This window comes from Plasmodium chabaudi (assembly GCF_900002335.3).
Source record: "Plasmodium chabaudi chabaudi strain AS genome assembly, chromosome: 7".
In the NCBI taxonomy this organism is placed as follows: Eukaryota; Apicomplexa; class Aconoidasida; order Haemosporida; family Plasmodiidae; genus Plasmodium; species Plasmodium chabaudi.
The window spans coordinates 836,857-855,887 of record NC_030107.2 but is presented as its reverse complement, the minus strand read 5'-3'; the positions used below and the strand labels follow the sequence as shown (position 1 = coordinate 855,887).

Below are 19,031 nucleotides of genomic sequence, written 5' to 3'. Positions count from 1 at the left end.
ATTCATTTTAAAATTGCACAAGCATCATTTCAATTGGTATACCTTTAAAAAAATATAATACAAACAGATGCACATATTTTTGTCTTTCATGTGTTTGGATATTTTGTTATATACATATTTTCATACTACATCCACATAGCTTATTTTTATATTTTACAGTTTTTTCGTTTATTAAAATGATAGATAAAGAACAGATTTTTAAAAAATAAATAGGGGATGTAAGAATAAAATATGAGCCTTTATGAGATAAAGCTATATGCATGTGTGTATGCATATAATAATTATGTTTTATTCTGGAAAGTTTGTTATTCTTATTTTTTACATCCTTTTCTTTACCATTCTTAGATTAATTGTGGTTCCAATTTTGTAATAATAAAAAAAAATGACATCTTTAAAATTAATATAAAGATATAAATATTCAAATAATTATAATATCTATCCCAATTTCCCTTCCTTCTCCATCTTTAAGTACCTAACTATTGTATTACATTTTTTATTATTTATAAGTTTCTTCATTTGTATTATAAATTTTCTACACGAAAAATATATAATTGCTTATATGCCTGTACATTTTCCTCAAACGTTTCTCAAGGTACAGTTCATTGTAATTGTTATATGGGTTTAAGAAAATAAACTACGCATGCACAACATGGAATGATCAAATAAAAGGAAAAAAAGAATAATTATCGTAAAAATAAACGATAAACATATTAATAACTAAATTAGAGGTTTCTAAATGTTATAATTTTTTTAAATTAATTTTTAAAAATTATACAAAAGATTTTTATGTGATATTTTCTTAAATATATATTTTTTTTTTTTTCGTTGTTCCCTGTTCATTTACACTTCCCAATATATATATCACACATTTACCTTCTCTTTTATTTTTTGATACTTCATATTTGAAATATGCGACGCGGCTTAAGGAAAACATGTGAGCATTTTAATAAAGGTCAAATTAATTGTATAAGAAATATATACGGAAATAATAATGGAATTAAAAATAATTTTTTATCATATATACAAGGACGAACTTTCAGTAATGATATAGCAAGCGAAAAGAATGAGTGTGGGAATAGCAATTCTTACACAAATGGAATATCATCAGCTTATTATTGGGCTGAATTAACTAAAAATAAAATCCATGATTCAAAAATAAATGAATTACGAGAGCAATTCTCTATTTTAAAGGATTATGACGATAACGATATAATGATATGGAAAGCATCGTTTAATCAAATGGACAAGGATAAGGACAATTATATATCTCATGCAGATTTACAAAAGAGTGATTGGAGTTTAGAAAAATATACTCTATTTCAAAATTATGATATGGATAAAAATAATTTAATTGATTTTGGTGAATATATACAAGCAATTATTGATATAGATACACAACATTTTAAAAATTTTTTCCATGGATTTAGTAAAATCGACCTTGAATTAGAGTTCCAAAAATATGCAGGTAAGTAGACTTTCCAACATTCTTACATATTATGATAATGCATGATGTCCTTACAATGCTTATCTTTTATTTGTTTTCTTGTAATTGTTTTTTATTATAACTTGTTTTCAGTTACCGAAAAGGATAATAGCAAAAAGATTATTCCATTAACAAAACTAATGCAAATGTTAAAAGATAAAGAATTCACATGCGTTACAGAAACAGACTCTCGAAACCTTTTTAATCTAATGGATATAAATCAAGACGGATATTTAGACTTTGAGGATTTTGTAGAGGTACAAAAAAAAAATACTTCATACACTATGCAGGATATAGCATGCATGCCTATAAAGGAATAGCATTGGCAATAAAAAAACGCACACAAAAAGTGTCATTTTACCCAATAATATATGATAATTGATAAATGAAATATATGCTAGTGATATATGATTAGCGGATACATACGCCTCCTATTCCTTTGTGTGTGTGCAGAATCCTTCTCAGCATTTCTATAAATACCCTTTTCATTTTATTTTTTTTTTCAGTGGCTAGAAATTAAATAACAGTATAATCAAAAAACGAGAAGCGGCGTGTGTGTATATATGACCCTCATTTCCTGAATACTCTATACATATATACTGCTAACATTTTAATGTTAATATTTGTTTTTTAGCAATATCCCAAGAACAAATGTGATATCATATATATATGCATTTCATTTGGGTGGTTGCTTTACTATTTTTTTTTGAAGTTTTGTAAATTATATTATTAACATTCATGTAAATTTCAATAAAACGATTTGAAAGGGAATAATAAAAATACTTTTTTATTTCCTAAACATTTATATGAATAATAAGCAAATATATATTAATTCTATAAGATGCTAAATTATAATGTTGTAAATTAGTAGACAACTTTTATAGCATTTGCTGTTATTATTATTCCTACGGTGGTTTTTAAATTTTGATTAAAATAAAAATTATCAGCTAAAATATTTTATTCGTCACAAAAAAAAAAAAAAATAAAAAAAAAGACAATATATTATGAACATGCAAGGTAATTTTAACATATGACATACTTACGAATGAGTTATTTTTAAGCAATTATAAGCTAACTGAGACAGGAAATATAAGCAAATAAATAAATACGTTGTTTTACCTGTCAAGCAATACGAATTATAATTTATATGCATAAAAATATGAAAAAAGTATATAGTTATAAATAGGAAAAGTGGTGTATAATATTTCTATTATGTTTAAAAAAATAATCCCTTTACAGCTCTGGACACAACATTTTTAAAATACTGCTTTGTTGTGGCACTTCATAGAATCTTTATTTCCTACAACTTAGAATTTTTAACTACAAAATAAAAAATATATACATATGCATAATATAAGAATATAAATTTATAGCTGAAAATTATTAACACAGCTTAAAATTATTGCTAGTTCATAAATTTTGTTACTTTTTTAATTTTTTTTTTTGTTTTTTTTTTTTTGTTAGCCATTTTTAAAAGTATAAAAAGTTTTAAAACATTTAAGCCTTTCATTCGTTGCAAGATTTATATACATGTTTGTTTCCATTATATTTTATGTTCTACAACATTTATAAGTATATATTTAATTAAAGTAAATTTAGTTATATTTGCATGTATATTTTTTTAATTTTATTTTTAATTTCCGTTTTTCATTACAAAATTTTCAATATATATAAAAAGACACATTTATACATTTTTTTATAAGCATTTGTTATATAAGTTTTGTTTAATTATATTTCTTATGTCCTATTTTACAGCTATATATAGCATAAGGAAATATAAATTATATATTTTTTATCTCAATATTTAATAATCAACAATAATCGAGGAGGTCGTGCGCCTATTTGCCAACATACAACTCTCTCGTTTGTTATATCTTTAGCATTATACGTGCATATATATGTACATATTTTGAATTGTTATTTCATAATTTTTGTAAAAATGAAATGCTTATGTGCAGGATGTGGTGACAAGGGCGAGATCAAAATAACGCCCGACAACAGATTAACTATAGTAAGTAAATAAACCCATATAATGAGTTGTACTAAATATACACACATTTATATACTAGTTACATATTCTATTTCTTTTATACTTTCCTATAGAAAGAAAAACAGTCTGTTCCCCAAAATAAAAACACCCTAGTCAACCCCAACACAGTTTTGGAAATCATGCCTGATAAAACTTTGAAAAAACAGATAACATTTAGACCAAAAGTTGATATAATGTATGATTCCGAATCATGTCATGCTATCCTAGTTTTAGATATACCAGGATTTAAAATTGATGATATTGACGTAGAGATAGGAGAAGGAATGTTAACTATAGCAGGACCAAGATCTCAAACTGAGTTATTTGAAACATATGGAGATAATCTTATTTTACATGCCAAGGAAAGAGAAGTCGGTTATTTCAAAAGAATTTTCAAATTACCTCACAATATCCTTGATGACACTGCCCATGCAGTATACAAAAATGGTAACCCATATATTCCATGTTATTTACTTGCTTGTTCATTACTCTTGAATTGTGCAAACGCTTTTATGGCTGGACAAACACACATATTTGTTTTTTTCTCTCTTTAGGAATACTTGAAATAAAAATGGAATGCAAACAATTCTCATACATGCATAAAGTAGAAATAAACGAAGCATAAGAAAGGCGTACATATCTCTCTATATGTATATGCTTATTCCATATAGTCTATTTTTCCTATTTATGTCATAACCTTGATTTTTTTCTTTTTGATGGATACAATAAGTTAAATGGAAAATAAAACCACATTTGAAAAAAATTGAATCATGTAATTTATATGAGTTGACTATACGTATTTTACAATTAGCTTTGTGATTGTTTTGTATTTTCTTAATTTGTTTTTCTTACTTTATATTTTATAATTCGTTGGCGAGTTAGTCAGAACAAAATACACATGCATATTTATAACATTATTATTTTTGTATTCAATAACTAAAACTTTGAATTGGTAATAAAGAACAACTTGTTATACCCTGTTAATGCTTAAATAGATTATTTTAAAATGGAAAAATAGCCAAATAACCTATTATTTTATTAACAAAAGGTTATATGCATATCAAGGTAATTACTTCCCATTTCCCAAATAGGAAATGATAGCGAAATAAAAAAAGTCCAATTCATATGGTTTACCAATAAAACAGTTGGCTGAATTAAGACAAATGAACTTGATAATGTTTATGCTTGTCAAATGTGTAATAATAAATGCATTCAGCATTTTAATTTATAATTAAAAGTTGTAAATTGTGGCAAGGAAAGCCAATAAAAAAATGTAAGCAGTAAATGCATGTAATGAATGTAAAAAATAAAACGACACAAATATAATGGGAACCACAAAACATGTGAATTCCTTCACATTATTTATAAATAATTAAAAAACGAATTTTTATAAAATAAAACAAAATTCGTAATTTTGTTAAAATAGTTGTAATATGTAAAAATATGAAAATATGTTTTAATTCAGGATATAATTTATTCATATAATTTGCATAATTTTTTTATTTCATTTTCTACCCTTTTGAGAAATGCAATTTTTGGTCTTTGAGAGAGACTCGAATTGTATCATTTTCCACAAATGTTTCATTTAAAATTCTGATAGCAATTTCTGTTTCTATTTCAGATTGAATAACTCTTTTTAATGGCCTAGCACCAAAAGAGGGATCATATGCTTTATCAACAATATAAGAAAAAACAGCATCATCAATACTTATTTTAAAGTTTTTATCAAATAATCTATTGGCAACTTTCGTAATTTCTATATTTGCTATTTCTTTTAATTCTTTTTTCGTTAGACTATCAAATATAACATGATCATCAATACGGTTGTAAAATTCAGGTCTAAATGTTTCTCTAACTGATTTCATAACTTGTTCTTTAATCTTTTCTTTTTTATTGGGATCATTGGCTAGATCTAATATACTTTGGCTACCTAAATTAGATGTGAAGATAATAATAGTGTTTCGAAAATTGGCAACATTTCCTTTAGTATCTGATAATTTACCTTCATCTATAACTCGTAAAAGCAAATTGTATACATCTGGATGAGCCTTTTCTATTTCATCAAAAAGTATAATAGAATACGGTTTCTTTCTAACTGCATCTGTAAGTAGACCCCCTTGTTCATATCCAACATATCCAGGTGCTGCACCTATTAATTTACTTATTGAATGTTTTTCCATATATTCTGACATATCAAAATGTATAACAGCATCTGGTGTATCAAATAATACATCTGCTAAAACTTTAGATAATTCTGTTTTTCCTACACCAGTTGGACCTAAAAACATAAGAGATGCAATTGGTCGTTTAGGATTATTCATACCAACCCTTGATCTTTGAACTGCTCTTGCAACAATCTTTACTGCATCATCTTGTCCAATAATTTGTTTATGTAATTCATTTTCTAAATTTAATATCTTTTCTTTTTCCGATTTTAATAATTTATTTAATCGAATACCTGTAGATATACTAACTATATTCATAATATCTTCACTAGTAACTTCATCTTTTAACATTCGATTTCTTTCTGGTATATCATTTACATAATTTTCTTCAGCCGTTTTTAATTGTTTTTCTAAGTCAGGTAATGTTTCAAATCTTAATTCAGCAGCTCTATTCAAATCAAAATATCGTTCCGCTTTTTCAATTTCAATTTTAACTACATCTATTCTTTCTTTAATAGCTCTTATATTATCTACATACATTTTTTCACTAGTCCATGATTCTAAAATATTTTTTTGTTCCTTCCTAAGTTCATTCATAATATGATCAATTGTTTTTAATCTATTTATTTCCTTTTCATTGATTCTTTTTTTTATAAAATTTTGACTTTGTGTATAATCTGTGGATATATTATTATCATCATTACCAGAGCTGGATTTATTTATTAAGCTAGCACTTTGTTTATCACCTAAAATTGATATTTTTTCCATTTCCAATTGAATTAATTGTTTTTCGATATTATCTAATTGTATTGGCTTACTAGATAATTGAATTTTTAAATTAGACGCAGCTTCATCAATAAGATCTATTGCTTTATCAGGTAAAAATCTATAACTTATATATCTATCTGATAATATTGCTGCTTGTACAAGAGCTGAATCTAATATACGTACTCCATGATGTACTTCATATCTTTCTTTTAATCCTCTCAATATACTTATAGTTTCATCAACACTTGGTTGATCTACTAATATTTGTTGAAACCTTCTTTCTAATGCTTTATCTTTTTCTATAAACTGTCTATATTCACTAACAGTAGTTGCACCGATACATCTTAATTCTCCTCTGGCTAGTAGTGGTTTTAATATATTACCTGCATCTAATGCACCTTCTGCTACTGCACCAGCACCAACAACCGTATGTATCTCATCAATAAACATAACTACTTGTCCCTCTGAATCCTGAATTTCTTTTAAAATAGATTTTAAACGTTCTTCAAAATCACCTCTATATTTAGCACCAGCAATTAATGAAGACATATCTAAAGAAACTAACTTTCTTCCTTTTAATGAATCAGGTACATCTCCTTGTACAATTTTTATAGCCAATCCTTCAACTATTGCTGTTTTACCAACACCTGGATCCCCTAATAATATTGGATTATTTTTTGTTCTCCTTGACAAAATTTGTATTGCTCTTCTTATTTCTTCATCTCGTCCTATAACAGGATCTAATTTACCGGCTCTAGCTAAAGCTGTTAAGTCTCTACTATATTTTTCTAAAGCTTGATATGTCATTTCAGGAGTTTTAGATGTAACTTTTTTTTTACCTCGAATTTTTTCAACAGCTTTTTTTACTTTTTCATAATTTACATTATATTTTAATAACCATGGACGTGTAAATTTAGAATCCTCAGAAATTATACTTAATAGTAAATGCTCTATCGATATATATTCATCGTTAAATTCTTTCTTTAATCGTTTACTAGTGCTTAACACTGTTTGTAATGTTCTACCTAATATTTTTTGTTCTCCAAAACCACTAGGCATTTTAGGTTGCTTTTTTAAATATAAATCTATATCATGTGATAATAAATCTGTATCTATTCCACTTTCTTTTAATATTCTTTGAGCCAAACCATCTGGTGAATCATTTAACAAAGCCAATAATAACATCTCTGCTTCTACATATGCAGATTCATATTTTTCTCCAATCTTATTTAATGAGCTTATAGCTTCCCATGCTTTTTCTGTATAATCATCTGAATTTATTGTATATTCTTCATCACTCATAAATAACTGATTCGCTTTATTTCTTCCATTATTAGATTTATTTTCATTTTTACTAAAAAAATAATTATTTATATTATCTTGATCATTTGTAGAATAGTTTAATCTATTTTGTATTCTACCTTGATCATATTTTTTATTTTCATCTTTATTTTCATTTATTTTTGATTTATATCCTTTTTTTGTGTCTCTTTTTAATATATCATCCCCCTTCAGATTGCTACTTATAAATGCCTCATGTTTTCTAACACTTTTTTGAATACCTTTTCTAGTTATCCCAAATGGATTCAATACATTATTATTATCTATATTAGATGCACTCAAACGACTCTCGAACCTTCTTTTCCCATCTCCTTGCTTGCAAAGAAACGATACACTAATTATCACAAAAAGCGCAATGAGATTTGTTTGCATTTTACCAACACTAAATCCACATGCATGCCTAATTAAATGTGTATACAACTTATAGAAATAGAAACCATAGAGATCAATATTAAAATAATACCATAATTCAATAAACTTTCACATGCACATGCATCTGTTTATTGCAAGTGTACAGGTAAAGCAGATCCTTATATCATTACTTTCCTCTACACGTGGTGATATTATTTTTGTTATGAAAAAATCACAATGCATATATTCTATATTCAATTCTTTTTCATATATACTATTTTTTTCACTTTAAAAAAAATTAAAAAACAAATTTTTCAAAAGAATGGGGAATACAAGATTGACAAAAGAGAGCCAAAGGGCAAGTAAACTTGTATGAACAAAAAAAAAAAAAAACAGAAAAAATTAATAAAAATAGCTAAATGACAAAGTCATATAATTATGTAAAACCACAAAATGGCTTTTTTCAAAACTCACATTTTACTACATAATATATTCTATGCATGTTTTTTTTTTATTTCATTTAAAAATAATTATTTTATTTTCTTCATTCATTTTAACGTAACACTTGTCGTGTATTTTCAGCGCCCTTTTTCCATCTCCCTTTTAAAAAAAAATACATACATCATACATACATAATATATATCTTATTTATAACATAACAAACTTACAGAAAATAAAATATTTCATTTATTTAAATTGAATTTGCTAATTTTCTATTTCTGTAAAACGGCTAGTAATACTTATTTTAGTATTTTTGACAATATTTTTTTTTTTCCATTTTTTTGTTTAACCTCGTTATTTTCCCGTCACCTTTCGAACAAATAGGGGATAGGCCAAAACAAAATCAGCTGATAATTAGCTCGAAAATGTTTGTAAATGCTTGGAAACACTTATAAATATTTCAAGCATTATAAGCATTTGCAAACATTTACAAGCATAACAGCGTGAAACACTTTTCGTATATCACTCACGAGTAGGCACATCCAAAACTGGGAGTGGCAAAGAGAAATAGAAAACTTCTACATTTTATGACCAGCCATTTTGGAAAATGCCCATTAAGAGCATATGCTATTTAGGTGAAAATGATGAGATTCTTTTTTTCTATTCCACAGAAAAAAGCGATGAGATATCATCTCGCTTTTCGACATATTCTACCCTGAATAATATTAAAAAAATAAGTAATAACAAAATTTTTAATTTATATCTACAAATATATACATACTTATAATTAAACTGTCTCACAATCTATTTCTAACCCTTTTCATATCTTTATATTTTATCATTTTTTAGTTGAAGAAAATGAAAAAAAAAGTAACGATCAAAAATATGATCCATATTTAGGATATGTAGGAATAAACCTTTCTTTATTTAGTTCATATAAAAATTATGCCTATGCAATTCAAATTATAAATTTTAAAATTATTTTAACCATTGATGATAACAAGAATATATATACTGATAATGCTATTCGATCGGTAAGCTTATTATTTTTTTCGCACTTTCATGCCTAAATTTATATACCTATATTTATATAGACATATTTCAATTTCTTTCAATTTTAGCTATTTGTAAAACTACATCAGTTTTATTCAGATGCAGTTTGCAACCCTTTCTACACCGACCGTTTAGAAAGCGAATATTTTTTGAAAAAAATAAGTAATTTGTTAATTTAAAAAAATAAATAAAACTTTGTTTATTTTGTACATACAAAATATTCAACACTTGGACCACATACTTATATATATAAACATATGTACAACATAAAAATATTTTTCTTTTTCACTTTTTAGAAATGCTAATAGAATCGTCTTAACAATCTTTACATAAGATATTTTTTTTCCTTTTTTTTGCCATTTTTTTGAGCCATTTTGACATTCGTATTTTTAGCTAGTCTAATGCATCTATGACCCCTCCGTCCGACCTGAATTGTGCAGAAACAAATTCGAATTATCAAATATTTTATCATATAATTTGTTTGCACCAATTTTATTACTATTTATTTTTGTTTTTAATTTCTTACAATTGAAAAATACATTCTGTTTCGGGAAGGTTTGGAGCATCATACACTTTGCAAACTCGTTGATCCCCTTTTCCTTTCCTTAGTGACAACCTTGTTGTAGATGCATGCCCAATTACATGCCCCCCAACTAAAAAAAAATAAATAATAACATTATATGCACCATTTTTTAATTGTTATAAAATCTTTCTAAAATATATTTTTACCTGGCTTCATCGGATTAGCAATAAATGTCATAGTTGCCCCGGGATCCGACATAACTTGATTTGTTATCATAATTGCTATGTTAAATTGTTCTCCAAGTTTTGACAATACGGACATTATTTTATTTAATTTCTGTTGTCTTTCAGATAACTCACCTGAAAAGAAAAATCAGCATATAATAAGTGTAAAACAGTGATCATATTTTAAATCAACTAGCCAATCTTATATGCAATATTACCTCTCCCACTAAAGTCCACTCGAAAAAGAGATATTATAGAGTCGACAACAAGCAAGGCAAATGGCTCTTCGCACATCTTTCATAACAATGGAAGTAAATAAGTAAGTATATATACATGTGTCTGCAGTTTTGAGCATAAATATGTGCATATTACACATATTGCACATATGCTAATTGCTATAAATTACCTTCGCTGCTGACGTGGCTAGTAATTGGTATAAATGTTCGTGTGTAAAAGCCCTAGCATATAAAATATTATCTAGCACATCTTCACTATTTAACCCAAACCTTTGAGCAATCTTACATATTTTTTCTGGTCTAAATGTTCCTTCAGTATCTATATAACAAACCTTTCCATTACCCCCATTCATATTCTTTGGTAATTGTGCAGTAACAGCCAAAGTGTGACATACTTGAGTTTTTCCGCAACGATTTTCTCCAAATAATTCAGTAATTGACATACTTTCAATTCCACCACCTAATGTTTTATCCAAAACTGAACTCCCAGTTGTAATCTTTAATACCTTACTTCTCTTTTGAACTAGCTGATTGCCCGTAATAAATACCGAACAATTTTCTATTTTTGAAGCTACCTCTAATATTTTATCAACTTTCACTTCAGATATTCCCTTAACATTACATAATTCTTTTTTGGTTGCTTGGATTAAAGATAAAATTGTGCAATATCCACTTCCCTTAAGTTTGTTTATGTCTGCCGCGTTAATTCCTAAATCTTGGAGTTTCTCCTACAGTTCATAAAAAAAAAAGGTCATACATATTGTAACTAATACTGGTATACACAAATTAAAAGCGACATATTTAGAAAAATTCTCAACATAAGAAACATAAAAATTATAAAAAATATTACAATTTCTTGAAATTGCTGTTCCTTTGAAGTTTCTTCCACATTAGTTGTCAATGCAACTTTGCTGGTTGATTTACTACTTGGCAAGGTAGCCATTTTTAGAATGATGGGAAACTTTATAAAAATTATATAAAATTATGAACAAGTCAGGCAAAAAATTTAAAAATATTCCAAAAATACAAAAAAAAAAAAATTTAATAAAAAATTGCCTAAAAATTATGACTATGCAATATTTTTTTTTCGAATTAAAAAAGTGAAATACTAGCGATTAGACAGACAAAAAATGTTATTTTAAACAAAGAAGAAAAAATTAACAACATCAACTAATTGAAAAATATAGTGACTCAATAATATGCTCTTACTTTTTCAATTAAAATAAATGGAATATATATATGTGTGCTTTTTTCATTATTCTTTTTTTTATTTCATATAGTCTTTCATCACTTTGAATTGAAAATATGTGTGTGCAAAAAAAAAACTCAACTCCAAATTAAGAAAGCGAAAAAATGTTCCAAATTTTAAGCTTTATATCAATAAATAATTTCAAGCTTGCTTTCAAAGTTCCTTATAAATATTTTAATGACAATCGATGAGATTATATAAGTTTGAAATTATTTAAGGATATTAAAATAGACGTATAGACATAGTAAAAAATATACATAAGTATATATATAGACAAAATATTCTGATCACTAAGTTACTATTTTTTGTTATTTATACCCATTTTAAACCTATTTGTTTTAACACAATTAAACACCAAAAAAATTATTCATTATTTTTCCCTTCACCATTTTTACCAATGAAAGTTGTTAGGGAATACCTAACACAATATACTATTCCACATATTGGTCACTATTTATTTTATTTAATTTTAAAATAGTTGTTTATTCTTTATTATGAAAGATAGACCTTTAAAACATTTTCCCCACTGAATTATCATTTAAGAGAATACCATATTTGCTAATTGGCAAATATATGCAATAAAATCTATATAAAATAATAGTATCCTATGGTAGTAATAATTTTAAGGAAGAAAGAAAAAATTGTCTTAATCCCTATTTAGTATCATTTTGTCTTTTCGCTTAATTTGAATATTTTTTTTTGGTATATATACTTATTATTATCACAGTGTATGTACTATTAAAATAGTTAAGTTCTTTACTAAGGTATATTTCATTTTTCCTTTTTAACATAACTATTTAAATACATAAAAATAAAAATAATAAATTGTCTAACATACGTATAAATTTGAAAAAGTACTTCCAAAAATCATCGTAGGGAAATAAACTCCTCTCAATAACGGTAATTTCACTTTTACATATGCATATTATATTTATATAATGTAATATTCAAATTAAAAAATAATAAAATTACGACGAAAATTGGATAATAAGATAAAAAGTGCAAAGTTTAAATTTTATGGAAAGAATAAAATATAAAATAATATATTTTAATTGCAGTCATCCACATAAATTCAAAGAATAATCATATGCGTGTGTGTATGAGGAAAAATATTTACAAATTTGTTTCCACTTTTTCCCCCACGTTTTTTGCTAATATTTCACACACAAGTTGAAAATACCTCCAAACAAAATCAGTTATAAAGTTGGAAAAAATAATAAAATATTTCACACGTGCATAATATATACATATAATACTTATTATATTCGTAACATTCATTTTCAATAACACCAAAATGGTTAGCCAAAAAAAAAAGAAGGTATACATTATGAATGGCCCACCAGGGTCAGGAAAAGATACACATTGTGTGTCACTTTCCAAATTGTATAATTTTGAAATAATTACAATAAGTGAATTATTAAAAAAATATGTAAAAGAAAATACAAGTAAAGATCCCAGTTGTGGAAAATATGTACCCGGGTTGACAGACGAAGAAAAAAAAGATTTAGAAAGTATAGAAAAGTGCATATCCAATGGGTCGCTAGCTCCAGATAATATAGTAAACAAAATTTTTCTTAAATATTTTAGGAGGTATTCAGAAAATGGTGAGCAAGATAAAGCTTCTGGATCTGATACAACATCAAATGGTATTATTATCAATGGATTTCCTAGAACATATGAACAAGCATTGTTATTTAAAAAATACAAAATTAATGTGACAAAATTTATTAACATTGTAGTTAGTAGAGAATCCCTTTTAAAGAGAATTATGAACAGGGCAAAAGATCCAGTTACTAACATAAATTATAATTTCCAAATAATCAAATTAATTAAAAAAAAAAGACAAGGAATCCAGTTAACTAGCGAAGAAGAAGAATTATTAGCATCACAAAATGATAGTTATCAAAATTTAAGTGATGAAATTATTATGAGATTAGAAAGAAGAGAAGATGATAATGAATCGACTTTTAATAAAAGATATAATTTATATAAAGAAAATGAAGAAAAGATTATTCCACTTTTTATTGATATTTGTAAAAATGTAGACGGTGAAAATGATATTAATTATAATTTTCAACAAATTTGTAAAATTATTCAAGAGGAAGAAAATTATGCATAACCATAAATATGGATAATTACATTAACTAGAAAAGTAATTATAAATTGAATAAAAAAAAAAATATAACAGCCATATAAGAATAACCTTCGAGCAATAATATGTACATAAAAAAAAAGTACACATATTTGAAAAATATATAAAACAAAGCTCAAAATATCTCAATAAAATAGATAATCAAAAGTAGTGAACAATTCAAAGAATAATACATAACATATTTTCACAGAGTGAAACCTTTTTGTTTATAATTCCAATTATCCACTCTTCCGTCGTTTTTTATTCATCATGATATATTTATACATTTAAAAAAAAAAAAATATTTTTTGGCTAGCACTATTTATGTGCATGTAATTGTGCAAAAAAAAAAAATTTATTGAAAAAAATATTTCATGTACATGTAAAATATGCATTACATTAATATATATTATTTTCTAAATTAATACATTTTTAATAAACTATAAAGAAACATATGTTATACAATATGATCAACATTTATACGGAATGAATAAATAATAATGTAACACTATAAAAGCCTAGTAACTAGGCTTGTTGTAAAAATAAAACACACACCTAGCCATATATTCAATCGTCAATTTATTTTTCCCTTTCCACTGAAAAGGATTGAAATAAACAAAATGGAAATGCTCACAACTTTACAAATAAGTAGCTAAGAAAATATATTTATTGTTATATATTAAATTTCTCTATATATAATATGACTAGCCAAATGAGTCTGGTTAATGTTTTGGTGGTAGGGTGTGGAGGAATAGGGAATGAGGTTATAAAAAATTTAATTTATTCAGACATAAAAAATATATCCATAGTTGATTATGATGTAGTAGAATTGAGTAATTTGCATAGACAATTTTTTTTCACAAATAAAGATATTGGAGAATATAAAGTAAATGTAATATGTAAAAAAATAAAAGAAAGATATAGTGGCATTTCAATTGAAGGATATGTGAAAAAAATAGAATTTTTTGATAATACATTTTTTGAAAATTTTAATTTTATTATTGGATGTTTAGATAATATAGATAGTAGGATTTATTTAAATAATTTAATTTTTAATTTAAAAAACAATGTTATATATATAGATGGGGGTGTAGAAGGTTTTAAAGCTAGCGTAAAAATTATTAACAGAGAAGATAATTTTGGGTGTTTTCAATGTACTATTGAAAATTATCCCACTAATAAAAATGAAACAATTCCTGTCTGTTCGATTACTAATACACCCAAAAATGCAGAAGACTGCATATTACATGCTATGAATACTTTACGTCAAAAAAAGGAACAAGAAGGTGGTGATGCATTAAACATTAATAACGAACAAGACATAAAATGGATATACAATGAAGCAAAAAAACGAGCAAACAAATTTAATATAGATCATTTAACATATTTATTAACTGAACAAGTAATACAAAATATAATTCCAACTACTATTAGTACTTTAATAATAGTAGCTTCATTAATGGTAAACGAATTAAATAATTATATTCTTATGAAAAATGGAGCTAGCCAAAATAACAATACCATGAAAATACAAAATAATTATAGCGATATTTTATATGTAGGAGATAATGGCTTTTATTTATACCATTATAAAATATATAAAAACCCTGAATGTGTTGTTTGTAATAAGAAGCATATACATCATGCATTTAAGAAAACAGACACTTTAAGTATTCTCACCGAATTTATTAAAAAAACATACAATACCGAAAAAATGTCAATATCATCACAGTCATCCATATTATTTATAACGTCAAAGTATTTAAAAAATGATTATTATAACAATATGCTAAATTGCACATTTCAGGAATTAATTGAAACCAGGAAAATATCAGAAAATGGCTATTTGAATATTCAAACAAGTAAACAAAATTTCCTCCTTTTCCTTCATTTTAAAGAAAATCATGAAAGAGAAAACTTATAGCCATATATACATGCTCAGAATTGTTTGCAATTTTTTTTTTTCCAAAAAATATGAACAATTCATAAATAAAATGGAAAATATTTGGTATATAAAAATTGTTATGCCGTGCAAATAGGCTATACCTATTTTAGTAATTATAGTTGTTTTTGTTTCGCTCCGCTCTTTTATTATTTTTTTTCCCCTTTTCATAGTACCCCATAAAATTGTGATGTCGTAACTTCTCACTCTTAATGAATATGTAGCTACTGTTAAAAAATATAAATTATGACTTGTTCATATTTTTTTATATTTTTATCGCTATTTTTTTTTATTATTATTTAAAAAAAAAAATAATAATATTCCAAATAAGAATATTAAAAAATAATTTATCAATGTTTTATCATATTCTCAAATTAAATATGCTGATTTGACATTATGTAGTTTTTTGTTTGGTATGCTGCTGCAATTATGTGTTCAATTATCCTCCTGTATTTATGTGATAATTTGTTAAAAAAAAATATATGATGTATATATGCACACATTTTTGATCTAAGAAACGAATAAGGAGGTGTTTATGGGTAGTGGATTTCTTTTTCTCCTAATAAAATACATTTTTGTGATTTATTTTTTAAATTACTGTAAGAGCAAAAAATGGAATAAACAAGATAACACACTTTTTTTAAATACTTGTTATTCCGCTAATGGCAATACTAAAGGTACAAACCGAAGAAAAAAATTATTATTAATAGACAATAAAACAAATATATCAAACCTTTTAAGTTATAAAAATAAACTGAACTATGGAGAGCAAAACGAGGTTAATGATAATTCAGGTCTCATTCATTCCAAACTTTACAAAAATGAGCAAATAGAAAATAAAGACTTAAACATTTTTGACGAGGAAAAAATAAACTATATAAAAAAAATTGTTCATGAAAAAGAAACAATTTATGCTTTAAGTTCAGGAAAAGATTTAAGTGCAATTTCAGTTATACGTATTTCAGGTCCATTAAGCAAAATAATTTTAGAAATATTATTACATAAAGGTGTAGAAAAACAAGACGATAAAATAGGTTCATACCCTGTACAATTATCAGAGGGAGATACTAAAAAAAAAAAAAAAAAATGGAATTTCGAACAAATTATAAGATTAAAGAAAAATATAGAAAGTAGAAAATTATATTATTCTAAAATATATGATAATTCAAATGATGTTATTGATAATGTTATGTATTCATATTTTAAATCTCCCAATTCATACACAGGGGAAGATGTTGTAGAAATTTATTGCCATGGAAATCCATTTATTGTGAAAGAAATAATGGGCGCTATTGAGCATGTAAATAGTATACTGTATGAAGTAATAAATGCAGAGAAAGAGAAAATAAGAAGCAGACAAATAATGGATGATGACAATTTCGACAAAGTAGGACAAACACTTTTTGATTTGACAAATTTTATAAAGATTCGAGAAAGCAAAAGAGGTGAATTTACCCAAAGAGCATTTGAAAACAACAAAATGGATCTCCTACAAATTGAAGGATTAAAAGAATTATTATTTTGTAAACAAAAAATTCAAAAAAAAATTGCTTTAAATTATTTAAATGGATATGCTAAAAATATTTACCTAAAATTGAGAAATAATATAAAGAAGCTGTTAGTATATATACAATTAAAAATCGATTTTGAAGATGAACATATAATTACAAAAAAAAAAAAAAAATATATTAACATGCTCATAAAAAAAAAAGTAAATAATGCTATTAAAAATATAAAAACAATTTTAAAAAGAGAGAACATTGAAAGTTTAAATACACCATCTAATGTTTTAATATTTGGAAATGTAAATGCAGGAAAAAGTACATTTATGAATTATATTTGTAATAGTGATATATCTATTGTTACAAAAATAAAAGGTACAACTATAGATATTATACAAAAAAATATTAAAATATTTAATAACGATTATAATTTTTGTGACTCAGCTGGGATTAACAATTTAGTCAATACAAAGTTGGAAGCAGACAAAGACGAGCAACACAAAAATGTGCATAAAAAATTAGAATCAATTGGAATAAAGAAAACATTAAATTTTTTAGAAAAATGCTCATCTGTTTTTGTTTTGATAAATATAAATAATTATTTTAATGAGCTTAAAAATGTTATTTCACTTTTAAATCGAAAATTTATGAACAATGCAAAAAAGACACCCTACTTTTTTGTATGTATAAATAAATGTGATTTACAACAAAATCCAGAAAAACTATTAAAAATAAAAAATAATGTAAAGAAAATGCTTTCAAACTTTTTAAACCCTCGGATTTTTAAAAAGTTCAATAAAAAAATATTTTTTATATCCTCTAAAAAGGGAAATAACATAAATAAATTATTATTACATTTTAATAAAACAATGGTAAACAAACAAAGTCTTCATAATTCTACTATTAATATTGATGTAGAAAAAAATAAAATAAAAAAAAACCTGTCTAGTGATAATAAAAATATTTACTTCCTACCATTTGAGAGACATAAAATATATTTAAAGGAATCATTAACACATTTATCCTTTGTTCAGAAAAATATTAACTTAGTAGACTTTGATATAATTGCAGAGGAAATTAAATTAGCTGTAAAGCCTCTTCATGAAATCATTGGAAAAATTAGTAACGAGCAAATATTATCAAACATATTAGATACCTTTTGTATTGGCAAATGAGTCCCATAATTCAGTATCCCGAATTGTGCAAAACTGTACTTATACCGTGTGAAAAAATTTCCCTTTATTTGGCGCAAGTTCAATTGCAACCCTTCTCTATTCACACTCATTCGTATTGCTGGCATGTTCACCATGCTCACCATGCTCACCATGCTCAGCATTTTCAGCATTTTCAGCATTTTCAACATTTTCAACATTTTCAACATTTTCAACATTTTCAACATTTTCAACATTTTCAGCATTTTCAACATTTTCAACATTTTCACCATTTTCAACATTTTCAGCATTTTCAACATTTTCAACATTTTTAACATTTCAACATGTTTTGTATTATGCATTTGGTCATGCACATTAGTGTTTGTTTTATATGTTTTAATTTTGATGTAGCACGCGCCAGTCTGTGGCCGCGTGGGCATAC

At 25.4% G+C, this 19,031-nt stretch overlaps 8 protein-coding genes across 8 annotated transcripts; 6 read left to right on the top strand and 2 right to left on the bottom strand.

The window, feature by feature from the left end:
- Positions 1-909: 909 nt before the first annotated feature.
- PCHAS_0723500 (EF-hand calcium-binding domain-containing protein, putative) lies at positions 910-2,007 on the top strand (the record flags this gene model as incomplete). The annotated part of the gene is made up of 3 exons (XM_016797723.1): positions 910-1,465; positions 1,577-1,740; positions 1,990-2,007. The coding sequence occupies 3 exons, from the start codon at positions 910-912 to the stop codon at positions 2,005-2,007; spliced, it is 738 nt and encodes a 245-aa protein (XP_016653649.1).
- Positions 2,008-3,422: 1,415 nt separating this feature from the next.
- Positions 3,423-4,137, top strand: PCHAS_0723400 (small heat shock protein HSP20, putative; the record flags this gene model as incomplete). Its single annotated transcript, XM_016797722.1, has 3 exons — positions 3,423-3,494; positions 3,587-3,959; positions 4,067-4,137. The coding sequence occupies 3 exons, from the start codon at positions 3,423-3,425 to the stop codon at positions 4,135-4,137; spliced, it is 516 nt and encodes a 171-aa protein (XP_016653648.1).
- Positions 4,138-5,023: 886 nt separating this feature from the next.
- On the bottom strand, positions 5,024-8,158 carry PCHAS_0723300 (chaperone protein ClpB1, putative; the record flags this gene model as incomplete). The annotated part of the gene is made up of 1 exon (XM_729268.2): positions 5,024-8,158. The coding sequence occupies one exon, from the start codon at positions 8,156-8,158 to the stop codon at positions 5,024-5,026; it is 3,135 nt and encodes a 1,044-aa protein (XP_734361.2).
- Positions 8,159-9,185: 1,027 nt separating this feature from the next.
- PCHAS_0723200 (trafficking protein particle complex subunit 2-like protein, putative) lies at positions 9,186-9,950 on the top strand (the record flags this gene model as incomplete). The annotated part of the gene is made up of 4 exons (XM_016797721.1): positions 9,186-9,315; positions 9,428-9,612; positions 9,700-9,793; positions 9,928-9,950. 4 exons carry the CDS (start codon positions 9,186-9,188, stop codon positions 9,948-9,950), a joined length of 432 nt encoding a protein of 143 aa, XP_016653647.1.
- Positions 9,951-10,024: 74 nt separating this feature from the next.
- PCHAS_0723100 (meiotic recombination protein DMC1, putative) lies at positions 10,025-11,557 on the bottom strand (the record flags this gene model as incomplete). The annotated part of the gene is made up of 6 exons (XM_016797720.1): positions 10,025-10,058; positions 10,158-10,284; positions 10,361-10,513; positions 10,597-10,672; positions 10,785-11,342; positions 11,465-11,557. 6 exons carry the CDS (start codon positions 11,555-11,557, stop codon positions 10,025-10,027), a joined length of 1,041 nt encoding a protein of 346 aa, XP_016653646.1.
- A 1,600-nt stretch (positions 11,558-13,157) lies between these two features.
- Positions 13,158-13,982, top strand: PCHAS_0723000 (adenylate kinase 2, putative; the record flags this gene model as incomplete). The annotated part of the gene is made up of 1 exon (XM_735992.1): positions 13,158-13,982. The coding sequence occupies one exon, from the start codon at positions 13,158-13,160 to the stop codon at positions 13,980-13,982; it is 825 nt and encodes a 274-aa protein (XP_741085.1).
- A 712-nt stretch (positions 13,983-14,694) lies between these two features.
- On the top strand, positions 14,695-15,918 carry PCHAS_0722900 (NEDD8-activating enzyme E1 catalytic subunit, putative; the record flags this gene model as incomplete). Its single annotated transcript, XM_731940.2, has 1 exon — positions 14,695-15,918. One exon carries the CDS (start codon positions 14,695-14,697, stop codon positions 15,916-15,918), a length of 1,224 nt encoding a protein of 407 aa, XP_737033.2.
- A 553-nt stretch (positions 15,919-16,471) lies between these two features.
- On the top strand, positions 16,472-18,613 carry PCHAS_0722800 (tRNA modification GTPase, putative; the record flags this gene model as incomplete). The annotated part of the gene is made up of 1 exon (XM_732199.2): positions 16,472-18,613. The coding sequence occupies one exon, from the start codon at positions 16,472-16,474 to the stop codon at positions 18,611-18,613; it is 2,142 nt and encodes a 713-aa protein (XP_737292.2).
- Positions 18,614-19,031: the final 418 nt, after the last annotated feature.